The sequence below is a fragment of the Saccostrea echinata genome, unplaced genomic scaffold (assembly GCF_033153115.1).
Source record: "Saccostrea echinata isolate AGI-Se365-2 ecotype Australia unplaced genomic scaffold, CSIRO_AGI_Sech_v1 ptg000009l, whole genome shotgun sequence".
NCBI classification, from domain to species: domain Eukaryota; kingdom Metazoa; phylum Mollusca; class Bivalvia; order Ostreida; family Ostreidae; genus Saccostrea; species Saccostrea echinata.
In genome coordinates this window covers 7330800-7354000 of record NW_026889758.1, presented here as the reverse complement: position 1 = coordinate 7354000, position 23201 = coordinate 7330800, and the positions used below count along the sequence as shown (strand labels likewise).

The 23201-nt window shown below is 33.7% G+C and overlaps 1 protein-coding gene across 1 annotated transcript in view; it reads right to left on the bottom strand.

The window, feature by feature from the left end:
* Positions 1-23201, bottom strand: part of LOC133181515 (non-lysosomal glucosylceramidase-like) — a 36704-nt gene that overhangs the window by 8975 nt on the left and 4528 nt on the right. Inside the window, exons 7-25 of the mRNA XM_061316004.1 lie at positions 23089-23184; positions 22650-22734; positions 21567-21626; positions 20724-20900; positions 18602-18740; positions 18341-18449; positions 18010-18082; positions 17754-17913; positions 11319-11532; positions 10579-10667; positions 10021-10136; positions 9485-9709; positions 8109-8348; positions 7722-7824; positions 5130-5283; positions 4122-4247; positions 3783-3955; positions 3060-3164; positions 454-561 (exon numbers count right to left, since the gene is read on the bottom strand). Coding sequence (XP_061171988.1) covers positions 454-561; positions 3060-3164; positions 3783-3955; positions 4122-4247; positions 5130-5283; positions 7722-7824; positions 8109-8348; positions 9485-9709; positions 10021-10136; positions 10579-10667; positions 11319-11532; positions 17754-17913; positions 18010-18082; positions 18341-18449; positions 18602-18740; positions 20724-20900; positions 21567-21626; positions 22650-22734; positions 23089-23184 — 2552 coding nt within the window. The remainder of the gene's footprint in view (positions 1-453; positions 562-3059; positions 3165-3782; positions 3956-4121; positions 4248-5129; positions 5284-7721; positions 7825-8108; positions 8349-9484; positions 9710-10020; positions 10137-10578; positions 10668-11318; positions 11533-17753; positions 17914-18009; positions 18083-18340; positions 18450-18601; positions 18741-20723; positions 20901-21566; positions 21627-22649; positions 22735-23088; positions 23185-23201) is intronic.

Genomic DNA, 23201 nt, shown 5'->3' with positions numbered 1-23201 from the left:
AAATAACATGGTGTCCTTCACAGTTTAGTAATTATGAAAGTTGAAGATATTCAAGATATTTTGCCACATAAAAAAGTTGATGGACAAACAGACCCAGTGATTACTGTAGATTCCTTATTTTACGCGAGTACTTAATATTGCGAAATGGCTCAAGGGCGTCAAATCGCGAGAACAATAATTCGCGAATGGGTGATTTATCTAGAGATTTTACATACATTAAAGCGCCATAAAAATAAAAGCGAGTAATTTTATTTCGCGAGTGGTGCTTCTCGCGTAATTACGCGATAATTTATTCCTCGTGTATATTTAGGAATCTACAGCATTGGGCACAGGCATCTTGAATTTGAAATTAGTCTTGAATTTAGTAAAAATACTGGCACATTTCGACATTCAGATTCAGATATCCTTGTTGCTTCAAAAACTGCTTATAAATATCAAATCTAATGAATTTACCAGGATCTCCCATATCATGAGGCACTGCATGTAATCTTTTACGGATCCCATTTTCTCCACTGGTCAGAAATTTGATTCTAGTAGTATCCTCTGACTCAACTGCTTTGGCTAAAAATAAAAAAGGGACTTTACAACAGGTTTCCACATATTATAAACTATTATTCTATTAGCAACATTTTGCAAGATGTCTAATAATGAATTTCTAGAGATTGACAATTCCACCATAATAAGATACAGCTATACAATTTCTGTTTTATTGAAAGTTGAAAGTTAATTTACCCTGCCAACAAAAAGCACATATATACACAAGTAAGTTAAGGCTATAGGTGGGATGCAAATGAGCTGATTAAAACACATGAGAGGTTTCTCTATTTACAGAAAAGATTTAAAAATACCTTCTTACACATACTAAGTACGCATGACATGGTATATCCAATACACATTATGATGTCATATTATGATGTCATTATCCTTTTCTACTCAGAGATATAAACAACATCAACAAAACAGCTTGGTGCTAGGGCATGGTGTATTTAATTTGACAAAAAACAAGATGTAATATTAAGCTGCATATACCTAAGATTGATGATATTGCTGCACAAATGTCAACAGTTCAATTGTTACATGTAGTTACTATTTGCAGATTTTTTGAGTTGAAACACATAAAAAAAATGGAGAGTCCTCCATAAGTTTCTTTCAATTCTGATCAAATGAGAAAATGCATCGAATATGGACAGCAATATCATCAATCTTTGGATTGTTCTTCGGAATCCTCTTATTATACAAAAAATTTTGTAAAATTAAATAACATATGAATTTGCACCAAGGCTGTGTTGTTAATGTTGTCTATCATTACCTCAAGTAGTAGAGAACAATGTAGTCATACTATGATGTAATAATGTGTATTGGCTATAACACGTTTTGGGTATTAAGCATGCATTAAAGAGTAAGTTTAAACCTTCTCTTTATAGTGGACAAACCTCTTATGTGCTTAAATCAGCTCATTTGCATAGAAACACCCCCACTTAGCCTTAACCTACTTGTGTTGATCATATGATCCTATTGTTTATAGCTGCTGCTCTGTCTATACAGGTGTGGGATACACATGTACTTTGCATGTTCATCAATAGACATCTCTCCAGGTACAAGTATTTCAAGTTAATACCTTACTGGCCTTATCATGAAATGTTAAAATGGGTTAAGATTCTTAAATCCCAAATACTCAAAAGCAAATAACTACAATAATGGCAACAACAATATATACTTCTGAATAAGGCTATCCTGGTATCCTATTGAAGATCTTTCTCCTAATGTAACATTAAATAAACCATATCATTTGGTTCACTAAAAAAAGATTGATTCAATACTTCTTTATATAATTACAATATTGTTTCTTCAAACAAGAGACCCATGGGTTACAATGCTCACCTGAGTAACCTTCATCTTTCTGAAAAAAGAATATGGAGATTACTGGGAACATCTGCATATTAAGTGCAGTCCTGCTGATCTTTCAAAAACAAAATGTTCAAGATTGTTTCCTCATATTTCCATCTAAACTTTTGACACTACTGTGCCCCCATTCAACCAGCTAGGCTATGACTGGCAGAAATATAAATCTATGTTACAGTGGAATGGTCTCCTTTTAATGTGCCCAACCATCTAGAGAATTTTTCTTACTATGAAATATGGAGATATTGAACAGTTTTCAAGCTCAAAGTCCATTCAAACAATAAAAATCAGGAGTAGAGCAAATACGAACCTCTAAAACCTCAGAGGTGGGAATATATAAAATTTCTTTAGCTACTTCATCTTGTCTCATAATCTCTGAAGGACTATGATTTGAAGAACATGAAACTACACTCTATGAGGAAGTCTTCACATACATTTTGACTTTTCTGGCCCAGTGATTCTTGAGATTAATGTCTAATGAACTTTTTTACAAGTTTGATAGAAATTAGGTCAGTGCTTCTGGAGTAAAAGATGGAAATGTGGAAAGTTAATGCCAAACATAAAGACCTACATGTACAATACAAATACATGTACGTACACTTATGCCAGACAAACTTTGATCAGAAACACTGAGCCCTGGCTGAGGTTTTAACAAATAACATACTGCACAGCATGAGTTCTGAATCTTACAAAGGTATTTTACTGATAGCATACTGCAGAGATAGGTGTTCTTAGATTAACAAAGGCATAAATTACTAATATCATAATGTATCTTCTTCTTTTACAGTGTACTTACCAATACTGTATTGTATAATGATCTGGTTTTCTTTATTTTACAGAATTACATGTACAAATACTGTATTATAGAGATCTGGTGATCTATATTTACCAATATCATATTGTATAGAGATCTGGTGATCTATATTTACCAATATCATATTGTATAGAGATCTGGTGATCTATATTTACCAATATCATATTGTATAGAGATCTTGTGATCTATATTTACCAATATCATATTATAGAGATCTGGTGATCTATATTTACCAATATCATATTGTATAGAGATCTGGTGTTCTATATTTTACAGAAGTATAATTATCAATATCATATTGTAAAGAGATCTGGTGTTCTATATTTTACAGAAGTATAATTACCAATATCATACTGTATAGAGATCTGAAGTTTCGGCCACAGCATGATGAGGGAGAAGGATGCATAATGGTGAACATCATATGTATTATACATCCTGTACTCATGTCCTGAAAAAAAAAGAATACTTTTATTTATAATATATAATCTCCTTTTTCCAACTCATCAATCTACTAAATATTACCAAACTCCAAGTGAAGATTATTCCTTGACTCAAAGAGTTCCCTAAAAACTAACTAATCATGGCCCTCCTGTTCTTGAGAAAAAGACTTAAACATTTTTTCTTATATTTCCCATATAAAAATTTGATCCCTCATTGTGGCTCCACCTTACCCCCAAGGGCCATGATTTGAATAAATTTGAATCTACAATGTGTCAGGAAGCTTCCACATAAGTTTATCTTTGCTGAAGCAATGGTTCTTGAGAAGAAGATTTTTAAAGTGACCACACTCAATTTTCACCATTTCTCACTTATCTCCCCTTGAAAGAGGGTGCAGTCCTTTATATGAACAAACTTAAATCCTCTTTACTCATAGATGTACTGTGCCAAATTTGGTTTAAATTGGCCCAATGGTTTTAGAGAAGAAGATGAAATTGTGAAAAGTTTATGACAACAACAATTTTGATCAGAAAAGCTCACATGCACTTTTGGCTCAGGTGAGCTAAAAGGGAAATATGAGCTCATTTTGAGTAATACCTGAAATTTTGTGTGAAATAATGAGTTTTACCTTCAAGATAGCCAAATCTGCTAAACTCCTGAACAATGGGAGGATCCTTTGGGTCTGTTACCCTCACAAGTTTCCCTCCCTGTCCCTCGACAGGATCAATCCACACTGTCCCTCCATCACTGACGTAATACAACTCATTAAACAGGGCAGATTTATACCAGGCAGGAAGGTTTCTACAGGAAGAGACATAACACAGCAAGTTACATAAGGATTACTTAATAAATTCCATACATAACCAAATCAACTGAAATCAATGCAATCATTTATGTAAGAGAATTTATTCTAAATCAGACCATTATTTACTGTGTTAGCTACCTCCTGATATAATCCTATGCTTACTTGTTTTCTAGGACAGGTTTCTGCCACTCCTCTATTTTCTGTTCCCATGTTTTATAATTAGCGGCAGCGTAGCTGGACATCCTAGGCCCTGCCTCTCCATCCATTCCAAACCAGCGAGTGTATCGTCTGTCATACAAAAACACAAATTATCCCAGTACAATATACAAACAGTACATGGCACATTAGGCCATTGAGAGTGAGGGATCTTTTTCATGCTAGTATCTGCTGTGAGGAAGAACTTTGCCTGTGTAGGAACTGGAGGCTATTAGTAGATTTGGAAAATATAAGTGGATACAGATCCAACTGTTAGGTATTTGAGAATCTTGTCTCTTTGTAAATAGTCCATTTCAATAAATTGATGCTGGTAAGGTATTTCATAAGATCAATGAAAAGATAACAAACAGAATCTTGCTCAGAACTCCAATGAAACAATACAAATTTTGAGCTGAGCTAACACAGACCTCTGAAAACATTAGAGGTGTGATTAGGTGCTATAGAGGAGTATGCATCCCCTGTAGACCATCACAAATGCTTTGTACCCTTTGTCAGGACTGATTATGTGAATTAATTTACTGTTCATTTTTATTATTATATTCTATGTGTATTATATTTTATTTTGTTCACTTCCTTTATTTATAAAGGTATTTTTAAATTTACTTTCAATAAGTGTGTTGAAAGTATCTTTCTGAAAAAAAAAAATAATTACCTACCTACCCAACTTCAGAATTCAGGGTCATGTTCCGGGAAACAAGGATATTTCTAATGATGGCCTTAACACTGTGATTTGACATAATCCTAAAGACTAGAATCCTATCCCATGTAGGTGTGAATTTATCATTCTTATTACAAATTATGTACATATTATGTAAAATTTATTGCTTTTCTTGTTTGATTCAGTTTTAAATACCGGTATGTACAAAACCATGCTTCTTTTCAAATATGAACCTTTCCTTTCTAATCTTTTGAAAACTTAAAATCTTCCATATCCATGGAAAACTGAAGCACAACCTTGCATAGAAGTTCTCTCTGGCTTTGAAGTGGATGATTGGCATATCCCAAGTCAAGGTAAATTCAAGGTCCCTGGTCTGTTTGGGGGGGACATTGGCCTGGACACAGACAGCTGCTGCACTTTCCTCACCTTTACCTGTACAGGTGTTCCTACCTGTAATACAGGAAGATAATAAACTGTCTAGACAACTATGAAATAAATTTTTATACTTATTACAACTAAGTAAAAGTTCATTTCATTTTTCTTGCTTTTTTTTAATAATAAAAACTGCAAATAAAAACCTTAGATTACCTATATGTATGTCAACAAAGACATATTTAATGTTAAAAAAAACGGCACACACAAAAAATTGCTAGAAATCTGAGTGATTCATTAAAGAATTTAGGTACAGCAATTGACAGTTAAAGATTAACAAATGTACAAGTATATTAACAACAAAGTCCTAGTTAATATACTGCCAATATCAATAAATTATGTAAGAGATATAATCAAACAGATTACATCTGAAACCATTTAACAAAGAGTGTTTAATTTATTAAGTACTCTAAAATCATATTTTCAGGGTGTCAAATTTTTGTGGTTTGAGAAAAATATATTGGTTCATGGGGATTTGATTTCATGGATGAAGAAGTGCTAAGTTGTTATTTATTTAAAATCCTACTTTTTGCGGAGGATGTTATTGCGTGGATCTCCTCACACATAAAAACAACAAAAATTAAACCCCCATGAAAATTAGTGATTTCACAATATATGTTACATCCTAATATCAAAAATGGTTCAATTACCTGTTGAGTTGATTTTATCATTCTACATATCTACATTAACCAGGCTAAGGGACCATAAATCATCTGTAGAAGAGCTCACTTTTTGACCTCAGTCTCACATTTTTCAAAAATACCAGGTAATTTATTTGTAAAAATGAGACCAAGATTGCGGTGAGACTATGAAAGTTTTATGGTCCCGGAGCCTGGTGTTTTCTTGGTAAACAAAGCTGAGTCTTCATGATTTATATTTACATCAAACTGAAAATACCAGTTATAAAGTCTTTGTTATTCCAGCTTACAACTGTACAACATTCACTGTCAAGAAGTTTAAGCTATTAATGCAAGATCTATGATTTTCTATATGTACGTCAGCACAGAAATACTGTACTTATAATGTTAGCAGTATTATACTTATCGTTATAAATAATGCTAGCAGTGTTATAATTAATTGTTACAAATATTATGCTGGCAGTATTTAAGTGACATTTGCTGTCTATGAACTCTGCAGTTACTTGTAAGCAGCTAAGATTGTAATAATCACCTCTCAAAATCAAACTGTAATTCAAGTCTATAGAGCAGAATTTGATAAAAGGAAAATCCAGTGTCATATAATAAAGATTCCTTATTCTACAGGAATTGTTCATTAAGGTTGTCTTTTAAGCTAGTATATATTGTGTTAAATAAAAACACTAATAAATCATGCAGGCACAACATCTGCTGTACTCACAAGAAATTGAATTTGGCCAAGTGGTTAACATGCATGAGATTAGTATAAGCCCCAATCACAATGGACAACATTCTAGAGTATCAAGCAACCAGAACTGCACAGCCACCAGGAGAAAGGAACAAAATACAAAGATTTCAAACAAACACACATATTTCATGCAAGGGTCTCAGCTTCCAAATATGGGTACTTGAGTATTTATATCTAAAACAAGTATTGTATTCATAAGAAATAAATCTGAAGAACCATCTAGTAGAACTTAATAACCAGTACATATACACAGACATTATAACATTATAACACCCCTCCAAAATGTCTATTAAGTGAGTACTAGCTTTCTATATGAACACACACAGGTAAACAAAGGTAAGCAGTCAGGACAGTCAGGTGTCATGTCTACCTGGTGACCTATGTAAATCTTACCTGTTGGGATTGTAAATAACCTAAGGACACTGTGTGCCATATATAACAGAAGCTGAAGCAGAGACGAGAGGGAGGGAAAGATCCCACTCTTCTCAGCAACTTTTTCTACAAAACAAAGGGAGGTCATTATTGGGGAGTAGCATGCTGAGACCATTGCTTGTGTTAGATAAAATACAAAACTAAGAGTGCTGAACACAAGATCCATTTTAATTTTGATGATTCTTTTAGATTCAATGCTACATTAATTGTATTATCAAGTCAATGAAGATCCAAATTTAACTATCTTCATATATACTTATGTACTGCCAATGAGATGTAGACAATATTTTGTTCATAATGACAAAACTTGCGATTTTTCTGTTTCTCAGAAAACTTGCGAAAGGTAATGGCACATACATAAGGAAAGGTAGGAGTACAGTAGCCAGTTAAATGAATTTTCCATATATAGGCATATACTGATTAAAAAGACTAGATAACATCTGATGCTTTTGTCCCAATTTTGTAGTCATTGGGAAAAAGAAGAAAAAAAAACTGAGACTAATTTTATACAAGATATCAGAATTCCACAACAGTAGCACTATATTCTCTATATACATGTAGCATGAACTGAATGAAGAAGTTAGAAATAATAAATCTTCCACTACACAGGCTAAATATTGACCTTCTATTACTGGGCTTACCCCCTTCAGGGTTTAGCTGTCCATCATCTTTGAGATCATCCCAAACCTCCTGACCCGAGCCCCGAGGGTTGAAGTACTCCTTACAAGTTACTGATACATCATTCTGAAATTGATTAAATCTATTTTCTAGCATCAGTCAAACTCTTTATAATTTTTACTCCTTTGAATACAAAAACATACTGTGTTGTAGTAAGGTAAGATTCTTGTTTAAGTGTTTTTAGTGCTGTGTTCATAATATATGATGAATAAAATCACAGATAGCACTAATAATTCAAGATTTCTCTGACTAGCCCATGATGCAGAAGCTATCAAATTTTTATTATGCTAAATACATGCATATATGGTACACAAACAGTACTGGGAAATACTAGTAGAACAGATACTTACATGATGCACCCCTGCTATACAGTATGTACATTTCATGTCCTGTATGTTATGATTGATGGAGACCCCCGACACCCTCCTTCCCTCGGTGTCAAGGTCAAACAGGTGATTGTGGCAGCCTCCATTCCCATCATCCTTTACTCCGCGACCATTCTTGAATGTGAACATAATACTCACATCCAGAGGTTCACTTCCCTTGTTCTCAGCTGTCCAGATAAAAGTAGCCATTGGAAAACTTGTGTCCTAAAACCAACATGCAATAATATGAACTGAAAAATTTATAGGGTTATAAAACATTTATTATGTACCTCTAACAAATTAACTTGAAATCTGCAGTAAAATGAGTATCAACATCTGATGTTAGAAGTCACATGCTTACTGAATATATATACAATTTTGCGTGAGTTGAATTTTTACTTTAATAGGACCCTAGGAATATTTTAAATTAGAGCATTTACATCAACAAACTCAGAATTTTTTTTTAATGTGCAGTGTGTAGATAGAATTTCAGAAGTAGTCATTTCTTCACCAAAGTAAAGTCTTTTCTCATAACCTTACAAATATGATGTTTATTACAATCTATTGATTTTTTTTTTTTCATTTTTTATGATACTCTGTCATTACAATTTGGAATTGACTTTTGCCCCTTATTTCATGTACTATCCTAAAACAATAATTAATCTGAAGCAATTAATCCATACATCGTTATTTCTGTACTTGCCTTTTCCAAACACTCATAACAAAGCTCCATTTCTAGAACTATGATTTTTTTTTTTGAATGCAGCAATTAAATTTATCAGGCCCCATGAAAATTTTCTGTGTGCCATTTTAATTCCTCTGTAATATTTACTTACCGTACAAATCACATAGATGTAAAACATTTCAAGGAGGCTTATGATTAAGCATTTCAAAGAGGATTATGATAAATTCAAGGAGATTTTTATAATGATAATGTATTTCAAGGGGTCCTTATTTACACAGGAAATAGAAAGACAAAGACCTGCCAATATAAACACCAAACCTTTGCATATTTATTGGAAAATACATATATTTTTTATCTGCAGAGTTTTACTGGTTTCATACAAATAGCATGCTCACTATAGAACTTGTCCGCAAACTTTTCTAACAACCCTCATAATTGCTTTAATTTAAAAAAATTCTATAAGGCATCATCCTGTGTCTACCTAGATCACTCCTTCAGGTGTTGGAACCACTTTCAAACATACAAATACTGATATTTGCCTTATTTAGCATCCAATGCTATTTAAAGAGGAAGGAATTTCTAATTAGAGAGACCTTATTACTTATCATATCTCTTGTTAAGATTAGTACATACATTACTACTTTTCATTATTGTTCCTGCATGTTTATGCACAAACCTTGTAGTCATGTGGGTATACTGGTGACACCTGCCTACAGATAAGCCTCAGATTGAACTCATCCAGATTATAAACTGTCCAAGACCTGGGGTACAAGGCATGATAAACATCCCCCTCCCTGGGATCCTGCCACTCCCAGGACTTCAAGGATTTAGAGCTTTCTCTCTGCCCTGTCAGGACTTTCTGGTACACAGTCTTACCATTCTTTCTTATGCAAAGAATAAACTGTTTAAAGAGAGAAGTTGTTATAAGAAATATGTTTTCATCTTGAAAAAATTATTTTCATGAATGCTTGAAATAAAGAAATTTAAATTAAAAAAAAACATAAGCATATACATGGTGCCCATGCATATATTTGTATGCTTAATTTTAATCATTTGAATAAAATTTAAAATTCCTATTTCCTCCTTGTATTATGAAAAGATCATAATACTTTGGATCTTTGGATAAAGAAATTTCAGAAAAAGACACTTCCTCCTTACTTTAAGAATAGATCATGATTTACAATTGGGGTAGTTTCCTGCTTTTTCTTTTACCTGATTGGCTTGAATCACGGTATGGTCATAAATCCCTGGTACCATTTGAAATCTGGCAAATTCCCCTCTGTATCCCCTCCCTATAGTTCCACAACCAATGCCCCCTATCGGCGCACCTAAAACACAATATAAAAGATTATCATCATCAACTGTAAACAGAGCTTTTAAATCAGGATCAAATACTGGGAATCAAATAAAAAGGCCTAGATTCTAAAATATTTTTTAAGCAATATTCTCTATAGTTATGAAACATGCTTTTTAACCAGTCACAAACCCTATTTCCATTAATTCCCTTGCATTTCCCTTTGTTAAAATACTGGATCTTCTCTCAAACAGAATGTAACTGATTCTTTTAAAAATATTGAAATTTAATTTTTATAATACAAACTTTTATTTTGAGGAAGAGGTTGTATAATGGACAAGAATAAAAATCTTGTTACATACAGTGTATCTTACAGTGTGTCCATAAACTAAAATACCAAAACAAACTAATATCAAATATTTTTTTTTAGATATTATCCTATTTTGCAAATGCATCACTGCTATTCTAAAGTTTACCATATATTGCCTTGTGAAACAACTGGTCCATGTGGTCTATAAACATTTTCCTGCCTAGACGTCGCATTTTCCACCATTCCTTTGCGTATCTGTAACATGACCACAATCAAGTTAAAATGTACTATTGAGTTTTCTGTTCTTTTTCTTTTTGAATCACTATAACATCTACCTATATAGTTAAACCTTCACAATAACAAATTAAAAAGAGATGCCTATTTCCTGCTTCACTTCAGCATAATCTTTCTACTATTATTTTTCTATACATCTTATCACAATACTTATTCATACCATCCTTTTTTTCTTGTTCACACATGGGTAATTTTAGAGATCTCTGTTGTTTTACAGAAAGTCAAAAATAAAATATTTACACGTAACTCCTTCCTTCCTAGGGCATATTTTAAACAAATCTACAAGTGAAAGTTACTGAAATTTGTGCATCATAACAGCACATTCCATGTTAAGATAGGACTAAGTAACAATGTTATTTTAGATCAATTATAGGTGCCTGGGGCAATTAAAAGAAATACATTCCAAGTTACTTCACTGTAGTGAATTCAAGAATTTAAAAAAAAAGATAATTTTATAGGGCCTTATTAAAGTATATACACTTTTATTTGATCATGGATACAGGTTGTTCTGCATCATTAATAATGCATACAGCGAGCACACTTTCACACAAGTCCATGCTTGTTTAACAATGCATCTGATATTAAAAAAAAAAAACAGATATAGACCAATACCTTATTCCCAGACCAATAAAACCGATGACTTGACTGAACCGAGGCTGTGCAAATGGTTTACATTTAACAATACACTCATAGTTTAGATTAACTCGCCACCCAAAATCTGGGATCCCCTCGATGTTGTTTTTAGGGGTGGTTATGCTGTTGTCACTATGGTGTTGAGACGCCATTGTCAGTTGCCTGCAGACACGGGTTATGCACAATACTACATCTGCAGTTTCAGACTTCAGCGTTTTACTATCCCTCAGTCCATTTCGCAATCTGTAAATTTTGCACAAAACCCGTAAGCCTTTTCAGGTTGTTTCCTTATTAAATCGGGTTCGTGGTCTCTTATATTTTATACTGAATGTATAACGAACCCGTCTTGCAAAGTGGTGTTAGGGGTGCCGGTGGTGTTAGTAACAGTAGTATGGGTTGTATATATTGCTGATTCATCCTATCTACATGTATCTAATGGCTACATGAAGTTCAATTTTCAAGTTCATTTCCGCAAGCATAGGAAATATATATATCCTTGGTGTATAAGTGTGAAGGGGGGATGCAAATCCCCCTCTTTCTAACTTTAAAAGCCCTTATATTTCGTCGCACAGTTCTAAGTACATAATTTTATAGAGGAAAACGTCATACAATTCCGTACATGACAGCATTTCAACCATGTCTATTTAAGAGATCAGACATACATTTTGTTTTGTATGAGAGAATAAACATAAACAAATGATACCATAATTAGGTGTTTGATATATAGGATGAATAGACGGCACTATATTTCATGCTACTAAAAATGTTTAGTAACTGAATTAAATGTACCAATTCCTCATACGAAAACACAATGAAACCATTACTTCTTTCATCATATTTCATAATTAAATCATTTCTTTCCATTGTAATTACATATGTATAAAACAGCTACAAAGTCTATGAATATATATAGGTATAACTCATAAAGCCGAGGAAATGAGGAAGTACTTGCGTACGCCTAGCCACCCCCTGGGGTCATCGCACTGTAGAACTGATTTTTAAAGAGTTATGTTTATTAACAGAAACAATTACAAGCATCGTCGGATACCCACGTACGAAAGCCTTTTATAGGATCAAACTACCGGGGGAAAATTAAAAGGCGTTATAAACGCCTTTGAAAAGGCGTAATGGCGCGCATAAAGGCATTATTTTACGCCTTAAACCTAAGACACATGTATATAACGCGAAAAAATGAGTTGTTACTAGGCCTTTCTAAAAAGGCGTTATTACGCCTTTCAAGAAGACGATATTACACCTTTTATTTTCGATACATGACTAACTTAGCCCACAACGGGGGCTGAAATGCTGACCCTCGGGAATTTCACAATTAGGTATAGGGCTAATTTCTCAAAAAAATATTTAAACAGATTGTAGTTAGGTATCCAGACAAACAGATTGTAGTTAGGTATCCAAACAAACAGATTGTAGTTAGGTATCCAGGCAATTAAACCAACTTAGTCCCTCTCTGATGCAGAACACCTCTATCAAGGGTCATGAATTTCACAATTTTGGTTGAAGGCTAATTGCTCATTATACACATGGAAATAGTTTGCCTGCTTTATACCAAGAGGAAAGAAAAGGATTTTCAAATTTGGAATGACTTTTTAATATATGACCAGCAAAGCTGCACCTGCCTAACCATGCATTTTCACAAGTAGAGTGTTGACTTCTTATAATATGTTTGCGAGATGTGCGGGAGTATAGATTTTTTTTAAATATTGCATAAAAAAAGATGGCTTTGATTTAATCATTCATATAGTTAAGAACATAAAATAACGCCTTTACATTTTTCGCTTTAACGCCTTTTCAAAGAGGCCGATAGTACGAAAGGGGGCACTTTTTTGGGGAGAATAGTCTTGCTGTAGTTTAAAAATTTAAAAAATCTATTAATTGGCTTCTTGGTCCCTGCACATTTTGTTGCAGTATGGTCGAACTCTTTTACCGAAAAGTTAGAAAAAAGATCTCCCTCATCACTACCCCCCCCCCCTCACACACACACCTATACACATTATACCCATTGAAAAAAAACATATTAACTATAAACTGAATCAATATTTTATATACATTTTTTAATCACATATTAAGTATTGTTAGCAAATATAGACTAGAAAATATGCTCCGAAATCTTAGATTCACCTCCGGTGTCGCCGCCTCGTTTAAAGGTTTGGGGGACTTGATACGATAACATAGAAGGTCCGCCTTTTATAGGAAAAGGTCCGGCCCGTAGAAGAAAAGTTCCGTTTACATGTACGTTTAAAGGTCCGGTTAGTGCAAAATCTTATAATCTTGACTTAAACACATAAAATCTTAGAGAATGTGTTTATTTCATATGAAGAAAGAAGTGTAAAAAATGTGTTTACAATTCAAACACTTTTCTAAACACTTTGTTGTCACCTCCTTTTTTATATGTTTAATTCCTAAACATGTAAAATTCCTAAACATGTCTTAGAAAGTGTTTAGAATTTAAACACTTGTGTGCTTAGAAATTAAACATATCTAAACACATAAACACAAGTGTTTAAATTCTAAACACATAACAGCAGAAGTGTTTAAAATCTAAACACATCATAAGTATAATTTGTACCTGCAGAAAAACAAAACACTGGTAAATTTAGGCACAAAAAGTATATGTTTTTTTCAATGCGCATAATTGTCAAATTTTTCAAAATATGTAACCAATATTAATTATTTTCCATAAAACCACTGAACGTTGGGATATGTATTTAATTATACAATACAATGGACACTCTGCAATGTACATGTACTTAATTTACACAAAAAAATGTAGGAGATAGAACTGAATATATAATCTTTATTGCCTAATACATACATCTTATAGCATTGAGTAAATATAACAAACATCAAAGGAAGGTTGTGTGGCATGGTAATATAAACATATGTAGTATATAATGTTAAATTGTAACATACTTTAGTAATATACAGTTTGGCCATTTACATTAGACAGAAAATGATTTTGTGACACTTTCACGAATAGATTTGATTAGTCTCAACAATTCAATCAGAATGACACATAATTTATAACGTACACATAGATAACAAACTTTTAATCTTCAAAATTATTAAGAAAAAATATTAAGCTGTCAATTTAATATCAAAACTTCATTGAATATTTCTAAAAGGCTTTATTAAAGAATTTTTATATTAAAAATACAAAATGTATATTTATATATATATTTATTATAATCATTATAATTTGAATCGGCTGCAAAGTTTTCCTCATGTCAATCACAAAAATATAAAATTTAATTTTAACTTTCAGCAAGTCCCAAAGCACAACATATTATAATCTATATCCCATCAATAACTGCCAGAAAGTAATCCATTTCGAATGCACGAGGATAATTGTAAACACTGTCGAATTAACATAGTAGTCTTCAACAAATGAAGTTTCAAAGTGTTGATTATGGAACAAGAAAATTCCACTTGAGGATACTCTGATGCGTGAATTTTGAGTTCGATCCGGACTACAGTGTCTGTAGGAAAGAAAGCCAGATTTTAGAAAAAGTACACTATCACTGATATTTTACATTACTTAGAAAAACAAAATTGTTCAAGTTTTAGTGAAATATACTGATATAAATATATATGTTTTTAATGACATTTAACATTATTTCCTCTCCTGCAAGTCTATGAACGAATTCAAGATATCCCAAGTCAGCTTTATTTACGTTGCTCATCGTGATTAATTGATGCAAAGAAAAAGAAAACAAACCTTTAATGTATTGCAGTAACAAGATGCCCTTTCACGTATTTCACTATTTCGTCATGGTTATCCCTTGAACTGGGCTGTCATAACTCTCGTTGATACATCACCTTAGTTTGTTGTGTTTTCTTTGTTTAGATAGCCGCTCAAATTAACGTTCAAATATATGTGTGTCATTTCCGGGAAGATAACTCTGCACTTTACAGTAAAACGTGTTTAATTTCTAAACGCGTTTAGATATAAAACATGTTAAGACATAAGTGTTTAGTTGTTAAACACAATACTACACACGTTTAGGTCTAAACATGTAAGAGAAGTGTTTATTTCCTAAACACAATTTTTACAGTGTGTTTACCCTTTTGTGTTTATTTTGTCGTTCAATATGCTCAGTTGCAACCACTACTGAAATAACGCCCACTATTGAAATAATTTGAGAATGCATTTCAAAACCAAAACCAGGTAAAAACCACTACTGAAAAAACGCCCACTATTGAAATAATTATTTCAATAGTGAATGTTATTTCAATAGTGAGCGTTATTTCAATAGTGGTTGCAACAATGCTCTCTAGGGCAAGACTTGCTATTCCCTATCCAGTGTGCTTTTAGCAGTGCTGTTTAGGACAATGCCCGTAAAAATGTAAAAAAAAAAAAAAAAAGTATCACAAATATGAAATAAAACTACACGTGTATTACAGAAACAAGTGCCTGTGTTCAGAACATGCTGTATGTACTGAGTAAGTAATAACTGAAAAGGTAGGTTGAACTTCGTTATCTCGAACATCGATATCTCGAAAACGATGGAAATCTCAAAGTCAGTAACTATTGTAAATCCCAACTACTTTTTTTCATTATGTATTGTAAACTCGGTATATCGAATACTCAGATATATCGTAATTTTTCTTGGTCCCATTGAGGAAATGATTTTTGATTAGTATTGTGTATTAAAATTTTGAACGCCTAGAAATCGAAATTAGAAAGAGTGGCACACATTAAATAAGATGCACACACGTCCATGAAATCAAGACAGTTCATAAACATTGTCTGATTTGCTTTACATAAACTACTCAAAGTGCAGAGTATGAAATATACTCTTATGTTAAATCTCTCCTCTCTAGGCATCGTCTCAAAGCCACGGTTTGGAGTCCGCATATATGTCTCTTCTACCAAAATGGGAGAGGATCGTACATTTTGGCCGTGGTTTGCGACGATGCTCGCAAGGATAATACAATAAAAGTGTGTCGGATAATGTAAAATTTAATTTAAATTGTCATAAATACATTTTCCACTGATAATGGAGACACAGTTCCACAATCTATTTTTAATCTGGCACGTGACATTCTTAAGTTGCCCGTCTATGACGTAATGAAGGGTGATATTCGATTGGAATTTCCCGAAGATGTTGATAAGTAGATCATCCTGTAAGTAATTTATCCCCACCACTCTCATCCTATTAACTGGCATCCACTTCTCCATCTCTCCCAAAAGGTAAACATCGTGTCCGCTAAAATACAATTTACAAATATCCTATTCCTTATCAAACGTGGATTATGTGTGATATACACAACTTTTTGTAAATTTGTTTTTAGTTGCATTTAAAATATTAAAAAAGCAATCACTTTAGTGTAGATGTATTATATTATTAGCAAGCAACTTAGTGATATTTAAAAAAAAAAAAAATTTTACCATGCACGACTACCTGCAAGAAAATAAATTTACGAATTTTCCGAATTTAGTGTTTTCCGAATTTAGTGTAATTGTGGACAATATCGGGTAATTTTTCATTCAAAAACTTCCATGAAATTCAGGGCAAAAGGCGCTCTCAGAAACACATACCCTACAATTGTAAAAATTCTGGAGTCTATATATGGGCTTGGGGATGTCAAGGTCAAGAGCCGCAACGGTTTTGTTACACCTGAATCCACATTTTTTAAAATATATTATACAATTTCATTCAATTCTAAGTTACTTAGACTACCTGTGTGTAATTTTTGGCGGGAAATGGTATAGGCAGAATTCAGTTTTGGTACAAGAGGGAAGGCGTAAACCAGTATCGTTGTCAAACAACTGAAAGCTTCCAGGGTCTTTGTAGCTAAAAACACCATAATCATTACCATCATCCTGAAATAAAGCTGTGCCTCAGTTCACTTTAACACGGATATAGAGTAACAAATTAAATAGACGACATAATGTACTAAACGAAAATCTTTTTATTCAGATCAGACAATGAGTATCTGGGGGGGGGGGGGGGTACCCCGCCCCCACTTTTTTCCAAACATTATTTTTTATTATTGAGGCTTGTTGCCCCCTCTCCTCCATATTTTGTTATAGTTTAGTCAAATCAGGTTAATGTGGTAATGTTTGAAGAAAATTTGGTAATGAAAAAGGCTGAAACCTACGCCCCTCAAGAAATAGGATTTTCAAGTTTAGACAGTTTTCCTTTCTTTTTTTTTTTGTTTGCTTGTCATTTTTTTCAGATAAGTTGAATTTTTTTCTCTACTCCGACCCCCTCCCTCCACTTTCAAAAACGATACTACGTGCCTACAGGTTTAAATTCATATGGAATTTAAAACCAAGGAAATAAACCTTGTCATTTCTGATTTTCAATCTGAACGTTAACGAATTTTTTAAGACTTCCTTTCAAAACTCGAGAAAAAATTATTATATCACAAAATTTGCGTTATCCATTGAACCAACCATAAAGTTTAGATCCTGCTTAAGAAGTTGGAGACCAGTAGGTGTGTCCACGGCCAAGACCACGCCCCAAGTCCAGTTAACATCGATAGCGGTACTGTTGACCCTGATTTTCGTAAACGACCACCAAACTTCCATGTCTAAACCTGTAAAGGCTTTCTGAGAAGAAAGTGAGTATAATAGAGCTTCAACCTGAAGCAGAAAATACAACTCAAAACACACAAACTCATTATAAATTGGAAATACAAATTATACCTTTTTGATTTGCAAGTCTGTAGCAGTGATAGGTCTGTCTGGTTTGTAGATATGTCCATATTCACCACAGCAACTGTAGACATAATTATGTAAATCTTTTCACAAGTATTCAAAACAGAAAACTTTCTATAGGATATCTACTGTGCGAATAATATACACATGTATTCATCGTATATTTGTTAATCTACTCATTAGCCATTTACCATGGATTTGTCATTACATTCCGAAAACAAATAAGATATCAAATGAGCACTTTGATCAAACGTTTCTTTGTGGAATTACTCAGGAATAAGCATAAAAGGATTCTTGAGAACCCTGGTGAAGAGTATACCGCATCAAAAGGGATGTGTTTATGGCCCCTATTCTGTCGCTGGGTCCCACAGGACCCATAGAGAGTGTAGACACCACGGCATTCAAGGCGCTGTAGGGCTCGGTCTTTCCTGGGTTTACATGAGAAACAGTTGAGCAGGGCATAAGAATGCAGTTTACATTTCATACACTATGCGTGACAAGGTATACGTAAAAATATGTCCCATGTCGATTGCAATTAGCCTCTATAAGCAGAGCAACGGTCCATCGTATACATGTATACCTGATTTATCTTCAGGTTGGGCTTTTGAGGTCCAGAAATTGTCTTTGAAAGGTCGCATTCCAAGAGCGCCAACAAATAAAGAGGTAATTCCGATCCTCCACTGCTCTCCCCCGGGATGATAGTCTTCACTAACCCTCACCTGTCAAATAATGAAATCACTGTTATACAAGAGTTACCTCGCACGAGACTATGAAATCACTGTTATACAAGGGTTACCTCGCAAGAGACTATGAAATCACTGTTATATACAAGGGTTACCTCGCAAGAGACTATATGAAATCACTGTTATACAAGGGTTACCTCGAACGAGACTATGAAATCACTGTTATACAAGGGTTACACGAGACTATGAAATCACTGTTATACAAGGGTTACCTCGAACGAGACTATGAAATCACTGTTATACAAGGGTTACCTCGAACAAGACTATGAAATTACTGTTATACAAGGGTTACCTCGAACGAGACTATGAAATCACTTTTATACAAGGGTTACCTCGCACGAGACTAAATCGCACAATGACTGAAAGTTTTACAACATACATGTTCCTGGTACAGTTAACACATAATACTAGGAACTAACTATAGTGGGTTTTGTTTTGTTTAGACACACACACACACACACATGTCTCCCCTTCTTTATCAACATTAACGAGTGCAATAATAGGATTAGGGTAAAAAAAAATGCAGTGCATATCAACTCAAATTCCTACATCTGTGTACAGCATTTCAAGTCTTCATGTCAAAAGGATCTTAAGTTATGGTCTGGCCGTGTTTTTCCTAATTTAAGCTTGAATGAAGAAAGCGGTCAAGGCAAAATATTTTGATGCAGTGCATTTAGTCTTAATGTTGTGTTTCCTTGTTCCAAGTTTGAAATCTTAATGTCAAAAAGTTCTCAAGTTATGACCAGGACTATATTTTCATATAAAAGATTGTCTTTGACTTTATTTTAAATAGGTCAAGGTGAAAAAAATGTTGGCATTCACCCTTCCTCTATACAACCTTTTCAAGCTCCAAGTTTGGAGTCTTAATGTCAAAGGGTTCTCAAGTTATGGTCTAGTCGTGTTTTCTCTATTTGACCTTGATGAAGAAAGGGGTCAAGGTCAAAATTTTGGCGCAGTGCATCTTGTATAAATGTCTTCTTACTATGTTCCAAGTTTAAAATCCTAATATAAAACGGTTCTCAGGTTATGGCTTTGACTCTATTTTAATGTAAAATATTGACCTTGACCTTTTTTTCATTTTTTTTTTTTTTTTTGGTCTTTTTATGAGTTTGCAAACTGTTTGATCACATCATAAAACCAATAAAGACAGTTATTCCTCAAATGACATTGACTGCTTAAATTTATCCTTTACAAAAATCCATCGCCCACAATGTCGCTGATTGCCGACTGTCTGCAGTTGTAATTGTTGTTTATCAACTAAGGTTTATACGTTAGCTGGCCCTGAATGCCTATGATAGACCAACGGCAAAAGTGGGTCTTATACCTGTATCACCTGGACTTTTGAGTGTTTCTATGACAATGTATGAAAGGTTGACTCTGTACATGTACATGTAACTCACCTCCATGAAGTTGAAATCACCTTAATGCTAAACCATGCACCAGGTCAGTGTTCAAAGCTAAAAACTGCTAAAGTATTAGAACATGTCCATTTCCCAATATGTATACCAAACCTAGACCAACCGGGATAATTCATTTATATATAGAAATGTGGGAAGAGGACTACCTAAGTTATTGGAACTTGTGTCCATGGCATTGACATGTTGTCAATAAAATATGCTCAAGAAATGTTAACTATATGTCCAGCGTCAGATGCTGCTTTTCAGACGAAGTACCAGCTTAACACTTTTTTGAAAACAGGTCCATTCTCGGGCCAAGTTTGTAAAGTGGGCAAGGTTCAAACTTTTTCGATACGAATTTTACATCAAGACGGGAGAATCTGGCCACTTTGCTGCGACAAAAAGGGTTGGAAGGACTGGCTCTTCAATTGACATTTTCATACTAAATGAATAGTAAAAGTTTATGTTCGGAAAACAGGGGGAAACTACCTTTCTGTACCATAGCCTTAAGAATAAGTCGTTAATATGCAAGGATGTGAAGGAGTACAGGTAAATTTAGAACCTGTGTGACCCAAGGAAGGGCTATAGCCTGCATCACGTGACGTGGGTTAGCCATACAGTATTGTATAGAGTTGTACTGCTTGGCAGCCGCGTCATGCATCTGTGTCAGCCAAAGTTCTCCAAGAAAGAGATCCGTCTTTAACTTCTTAACCCTGTCCAGTTCTCCGTTTAGCCAGTCCTAAAAAGGAAAAAGCTTCCGTTTAATAAATATAAATCTGGAATTCAGCAATAGATCAGAGAATTGGTTGGATCATTGTTGGCATTTATTCTGAAACAAAGAATCACCCGTGCAGGAAATGTCGAAGAACCATAAATTATCGGCCAAAACCAAGAGTAATAGCCATTAACAAAACACCACAAGGCCATCAATACCTGTAATTTTGCAGCTGACATATTGATTAAAGCATTTCATTTTACTGTTAAAAAGGCGGAGGGTATCAATGGGTTCTGCTCTCACATTAAGAATGATTGAAGATGAAATGTTAAAGAATAACTGTCGGTGCTTCATAGTTCTAGTATAATAATTTTTTTATCAAAGATATAGTAGATGGGTGATGTGAATGAATTTACAATCGTCAGGGAATTTTTATTATTTTTATATTTTTAACGGCATAACCATATACCAGTACATGTACCACTTTGAAATAGTGGTGGTTATAGACTTGAAGATCACGATATTATTTTTAATCTATTCATTGTAGGTGAATCCATTTCAATGACAATAGAAAATTCACAGTGCTTTATAGTCATCAAGTCATTATACCTGCTCATACGTTTTCTGAACATTTTTAATTTATGCTACAGTCTACGTTTTTAATTTTATAAATGGCAAACTTTCACTTACTTGTTCATACAAGAACATTCCCCACTTTGAAGCATTATTAAACAAATCATCCCAAAACTCCTGGAAATATAAGAAATTATTTACCATTAAGGCATCTCCGAAGATTAGGAATGATGTATGTTACTTTTTACTTCTATTATATTCAAAATACTTCTTTTTCATTTTGTACGATGAGGATTTTGACAGACAAGTGAAAAAATCAAAACGAAAGCACAAGTTTGTGTGGTTTCAGTATGCAAGTTTTAAAGCACCATATGTTATCATTCTGAAATTTATTTTAGATGCATATAGAATAAAGGACAAGATAGGCTAAGGCACCTTTTTGGCCACTGGTTTGGGTTGTCTTTTAGAATGATGCAACAGTTTATCAGTGAAAACTTATTGTCACCCCTACCACAAAATGAGTATTGGTTCTAAATTATGGGATACACAGGGGTCACAGGAAGGTAAAAAAAAAAAAAAAATGTCGATTTCCGAATTTTCTCATTTTTATGAAAATTTTCATCGATTTTACAGCACATTTTGTTTCAGATAACAGAGCACAAGCTTGCCTACCTACCAAATTTATATATTTCATAAACTATAGTATCAGATGAATCTTGTGTATAAAATCTCAGATAGGCAAGCTTGTGCTCTATGTTTCCCGAAGTGAAAAGTATCTCAAATTTGACAAAATTCAACCAGAATTTAGGAAATTCGGGAAAATGTCCTACTTCTGCAACCTCTTGTGGCCTCTTTGTAAGCAAGCTTTGAATCAAAATTATGCTGGTTTTAAAACAAGCATCATTTTAAGTTTTTAACTACAAACTATCACAGCTTTAACTGTGTTCTTATTTTTACATCAAATAAGGGGGCAGATTCGGCCGTTACCATACCTTGTCCTTTGAGAATTTTTTCTTATATACATGTACGTTAAAATGGTTCTTTGATGGTTAAGAAAACAGAAATGTACAAATACAATTAATATCATTGAAGTCTGTTTGAGTTGTGGCAACTAATGCATAATAAAATGTATAGTGTTTATATAGCAGATCACTATACGTCAGGTGAGAATTTCCTCTTTTTTAACAGAGCAATATTTACCTGCTGCAGAGGAAGACCACCGAGATCCTCTATAAGGAAATCATATTTCCCACCATTTTGTTTTGCGTAAGAGTTATCAATTGACCTTTAAATCAAAATCCTACATATAGTATTATTAAAATGCACAAATAATATGCTCCTGTACATTATTTGTTTTCTTGAAAATTTTACTTTTCTATATTTCTTGTGTGTATTACACTGTAGATCCAAGAAGTATAATAACTTACCAATATTTACTGTGTAACGCCACAGGCATATTAGTAGTTTTAAACATGTGTCTGGAATTAAATTATGTTCCCTACTGAGTATTTTTGCTTTCGAATTCATATTTTTGTACATTCTACCTAAATAATATGTTTTCATATTTTTTGTTCAATGCTGAAAATCCTACATACATAGAAATCTGACAAATGTTCCAAGCAAACTATATAATTATTACTCGAGTCCGTCTGGGAAGACGTCTGGCCTCGGTTGCCATGTTTTAACGCCATTTCCGGCTCCTGTATAGTACCACCAAGAATCATACTGGATATATCTACAGCAAAACGAGAA